At 45.6% G+C, this 5,000-nt stretch overlaps 1 protein-coding gene across 1 annotated transcript in view; it reads left to right on the top strand.

Annotated features, from left to right (window-relative positions):
• The window catches only part of cog3 (component of oligomeric golgi complex 3), a 34,951-nt gene that overhangs the window by 23,047 nt on the left and 6,904 nt on the right, over window positions 1–5,000 (top strand). Inside the window, exon 17 of the mRNA XM_081367994.1 lies at window positions 4,175–4,295. Coding sequence (XP_081224120.1) covers window positions 4,175–4,295 — 121 coding nt within the window. The remainder of the gene's footprint in view (window positions 1–4,174; window positions 4,296–5,000) is intronic.

The following is a 5,000-nucleotide window of genomic DNA, read 5'->3' as shown; positions in this document are numbered from 1 at the left end:
TGAGAGAGTGAGTGTGAGAGTGAGTGTGAGAGTGAGTGTGAGAGTGAGTGTGAGAGTGAGTGTGAGAGTGAGTGTGAGTGTGAGTGTGAGTGTGAGTGTGTGAGTGTGAGAGTGAGTGTGAGAGTGAGTGTGAGAGTGAGTGTGAGAGTGAGTGTGTGAGAGAGTGAGTGTGAGAGTGAGTGTGAGAGTGAGTGTGAGAGTGAGTGTGAGTGTGAGTGTGAGTGTGTGAGTGTGAGTGTGAGAGTGAGTGTGAGAGTGAGAGTGAGTGTGAGAGTGAGTGTGAGTGTGAGTGTGAGAGTGAGTGTGAGAGTGAGTGTGAGAGTGAGTGTGAGTGTGAGTGTGAGTGTGAGTGTGAGAGTGAGTGTGAGAGTGAGTGTGAGAGTGAGTGTGTGAGAGAGTGTGTGAGAGAGTGAGTGTGAGAGTGAGTGTGTGAGTGAGTGTGAGAGTGAGTGTGAGAGTGAGTGTGAGAGTGAGTGTGAGAGTGAGTGTGAGAGTGAGTGTGAGTGAGAGTGCGTGAGTGAGTGTGAGAGTGAGTGTGAGTGAGAGTGCGTGAGTGAGTGTGAGAGAGAGTGTGAGAGAGAGTGAGAGTGTGAGAGTGAGTGTGAGAGTGAGTGTGAGAGTGAGTGTGAGTGTGAGTGTGAGTGTGAGTGTGAGAGTGAGTGTGAGAGTGAGTGTGAGAGTGAGTGTGTGAGAGAGTGTGTGAGAGAGTGAGTGTGAGAGTGAGTGTGAGTGAGTGTGAGAGTGAGTGTGAGAGTGAGTGTGAGAGTGAGTGTGAGAGTGAGTGTGAGAGTGAGTGTGAGAGTGAGTGTGAGTGAGAGTGCGTGAGTGAGTGTGAGAGAGAGTGTGAGAGAGAGTGAGAGTGTGAGAGTGAGATTGTGAGAGTGAGTGAGTGAGAGAGTGAGAGAGTGTGAGAGTGAGTGTGAGAGTGAGTGTGAGAGTGAGTGTGAGAGTGAGTGTGAGAGTGAGTGTGAGAGTGAGAGTGAGTGTGAGTGTGAGTGTGAGTGTGAGTGTGAGAGAGTGTGAGTGTGAGAGAGTGTGAGAGTGAGAGTGAGTGAGAGTGAGTGTGAGAGTGAGTGTGAGTGAGAGAGTGAGAGTGAGTGTGAGAGTGAGTGTGAGAGTAAGTGTGAGAGTGAGAGTGAGTGAGTGAGTGAGAGAGTGAGTGAGAGTGAGAGAGTGTGAGAGTGAGTGTGAAAGTGAGTGTGAGTGTGAGTGAGAGAGAGTGAGTGAGTGTGAGTGTGAGTGTGAGTGTGAGACTGAGTGTGAGACTGAGTGTGAGACTGAGTGTGAGACTGAGTGTGAGAGTGAGTGTGAGAGTGAGTGTGAGAGTGTGTGAGTGAGAGAGTGTGAGAGTGAGAGTGAGAGTGAGTGTGAGAGTGAGTGTGAGTGTGAGAGTGAGTGTGAGAGTGAGTGAGAGTGCGTGAGTGAGTGTGAGAGAGAGTGTGAGAGAGAGTGAGAGTGAGAGTGAGTGAGTGAGAGAGTGAGAGAGTGAGTGTGTGAGAGAGTGAGTGTGTGAGAGAGTGAGTGTGAGAGAGTGAGTGTGTGAGAGTGAGTGTGAGAGTGAGTGTGAGAGTGAGTGTGAGAGTGAGTGTGAGAGTGAGAGTGAGTGTGAGAGTAAGTGTGAGAGTGAGAGTGAGAGTGAGTGAGAGAGTGAGTGAGAGTGAGAGAGTGTGAGAGTGAGTGTGAAAGTGAGTGTGAGTGTGAGTGAGAGAGAGTGAGTGAGTGTGAGAGTGAGTGTGAGACTGAGTGTGAGACTGAGTGTGAGAGTGAGTGTGAGAGTGAGAGTGAGAGTGAGTGTGAGAGTGAGTGTGAGAGTGAGTGTGAGAGTGAGTGTGAGAGTGAGTGAGAGTGCGTGAGTGAGTGTGAGAGAGAGTGTGAGAGAGAGTGAGAGTGTGAGAGTGAGATTGTGAGAGTGAGTGAGTGAGAGAGTGAGAGAGTGAGTGTGTGAGAGAGTGAGTGTGAGAGTGAGTGTGAGAGTGAGTGTGAGAGTGAGTGTGAGAGTGAGTGTGAGAGAGTGAGTGTGAGAGTGAGTGTGAGAGTGAGTGTGAGAGTGAGTGTGAGAGTGAGTGTGAGAGTGAGTGTGAGAGTGAGTGTGAGAGTGAGTGTGAGTGTGTGTGTGAGAGTGTGTGTGAGAGTGTGTGTGAGAGTGAGTGTGAGAGTGAGTGTGAGAGTGAGTGTGAGAGTGAGAGTGAGTGTGAGAGTGAGTGTGAGAGTGAGAGTGAGTGTGAGAGTGAGTGTGAGAGTGAGTGTGAGAGTGAGAGTGAGTGTGAGTGTGAGAGTGAGTGTGAGAGTGAGTGAGAGTGCGTGAGTGAGAGTGCGTGAGTGAGTGTGAGAGAGAGTGAGAGTGTGAGAGTGAGATTGTGAGAGTGAGTGAGTGAGAGAGTGAGAGAGTGAGTGTGTGAGAGAGTGAGTGTGTGAGAGAGTGAGTGTGAGAGAGTGAGTGTGAGAGAGTGAGTGTGAGAGTGAGTGTGAGAGTGAGTGTGAGAGTGAGTGTGAGAGTGAGAGTGAGTGTGAGAGTGAGTGTGAGTGTGAGTGTGAGAGAGTGTGAGTGTGAGAGAGTGTGTGTGAGAGTGAGAGTGAGTGTGAGAGTGAGTGTGAGAGTGAGTGTGAGAGTGAGTGTGAGAGTGAGAGTGAGTGTGAGAGTGAGTGAGTGTGAGAGTGAGTGTGAGAGTGAGTGTGAGAGAGTGTGAGTGTGAGAGTGAGTGTGAGAGTGAGTGTGAGAGTGAGTGTGAGTGTGAGAGTGAGTGTGAGAGTGAGTGTGAGAGTGAGTGTGAGTGTGAGAGTGAGTGTGAGAGTGAGTGTGAGAGTGAGTGTGAGAGTGAGTGTGAGAGTGAGTGTGAGTGTGAGAGAGTGTGAGTGTGAGAGAGTGTGAGAGTGAGTGTGAGAGTGAGTGTGAGAGTGAGTGTGAGAGTGAGTGTGAGAGTGAGAGTGAGTGTGAGAGTGAGAGTGAGTGTAAGAGAGTGTGAGAGAGAGTGTGAGAGAGAGTGTGAGAGAGAGTGTGAGAGAGAGTGTAAGAGTGTGAGTGAGAGAGTAAGTGTGAGAGTGTGAGAGTGAGTGTGAGAGTGAGTGTGAGAGTGAGTGTGAGAGTGAGTGTGAGAGAGAGTGTGAGAGAGAGTGTGAGAGAGAGTGTAAGAGTGTGAGTGAGTGAGTGAGTGAGTGAGTGAGTGAGTGAGTGAGAGAGAGTGTGAGAGAGAGAGTGTGAGTGTGAGAGAGTGATTGAGTGAGTGTGAGAGAGTGTGAGTGTGAGAGTGAGTGAGTGTGAGAGTGAGTGAGTGTGAGTGAATAAGTGAGTGTGAGTGTGAGTGAGTGAGTGAGAGAGAGAGTGAGTGTGAGAGAGTGAGTGTGAGAGTGAGTGTGAGAGTGAGTGTGAGAGTGAGTGTGAGAGTGAGTGTGAGAGTGAGAGTGAGAGTGAGTGTGAGTGTGAGAGTGAGAGTGAGAGTGAGAGTGAGTGTGAGTGTGAGAGTTAGAGTGTGAGATAGAGTGTGAGATAGAGTGTGAGATAGAGTGTGAGATAGAGTGTGAGATAGAGTGTGAGTGAGAGTGAGTGTGAGAGTGAGTGTGAGAGTGAGTGTGAGTGTGAGTGTGAGAGTGAGAGTGAGTGTGAGAGTGAGTGTGAGAGTGAGTGTGAGTGAGAGTGCGTGAGTGAGTGTGAGAGAGAGTGTGAGAGAGAGTGAGAGTGTGAGTGTGAGAGAGTGAGTGTGTGTGAGAGAGAGAGTGTGAGAGAGAGAGTGTGAGAGAGTGAATGTGTGTGTGTGTGTGTGTGTGTGTGTGTGTGTGTTTCAATGAAAGCATCACATTAATATAGAGCAGTGATTAAACTGACATTAACTTCCTTAAATGGTTTTAATGCAGACCTTCCGACCAATCAAAATGAAGTATTCATACAGGCCGTGCTATAATCTAGATTATGCTACTATATTAACAATTAAGTATATATTATTTGTATATATATTATATAGTGTTTTTGTATATTATCTGTTACATTCTATAAAAACACAGGATTCCTATAGACTCGCATGAGAAGTGCCTGATAATATGACTGATCTTTTTTTTTTTTTTCAAATTTTTTCTAATTGAAATATTTAAATGTATTATTATTTATAATTATAAAATCTAAAATCTTGTTTAAATGTGTTGTATGTCAGACGTGTGAACTGAAGCGCTGTTGTTCCTCCAGACTCAGATAGACGGGCAGCTGTTCCTCATCAAACATCTGCTGATCATGCGGGAGCAGATCGCCCCGTTCCACGCAGACTTCGCCATCAAGGAGATCTCGCTGGACCTGAAGAAGACCAGAGGTGCGAGAGCTCAGGCTCAACAACACCTGTGTTTGTGGGATTGTGGGTAATTTGAATGGTAGGGGTGTAACGAGACCCTCATGTCACGATTCGATGCATATCACGATACTGAACTCACGATACCATATTATTGCGATACTCCAAGACATATGATAAAAAAATGAACTGTTGATTAAAAAGCTAAATTTGGTTTTACATTGGAAATAAGAATAGACTTAGACTTGGTGCTGATAAACCCAATACAGGACAATTGAAACACCAGAATAAACATATTCATGATTCTGAAGCTGAATAGTATTTCAATTATTTCAGACGAATATGCTTGAACTCTTTCTCTGACTAGATATATTTAAAATAATGTAGGACACTTTTACTGGTAACATCAGACATTTGGCATCATCAGGACACACAAAAATTCCCCCATTGCATTATTATACATTATATTCAACATTTATATATATATATTGGTTTATTGTAGTACTGACACTAAAACTTTGTAAGCTTGAAATTTTTCTCACACAGAAATTTTCATTTTGGGTGAACTATCCACAATATTGATGCATTTTTGTATTGAGATATATTGTGACACCCCTACTGAATGGTTATTTGTCCACTGCTGGATTTTTTTTTTGAAATATAATCTTTTGTAACATTATAAATGTCTTTACTGTCACTTTTTATCGGTTTAATGCACCCTTGATGAAT

This window comes from Scardinius erythrophthalmus (assembly GCF_964197995.2).
Source record: "Scardinius erythrophthalmus genome assembly, chromosome: 6".
Lineage (NCBI taxonomy): Eukaryota > Metazoa > Chordata > Actinopteri > Cypriniformes > Leuciscidae > Scardinius > Scardinius erythrophthalmus.
This window is presented reverse-complemented; position numbering and strand designations above follow the sequence as displayed.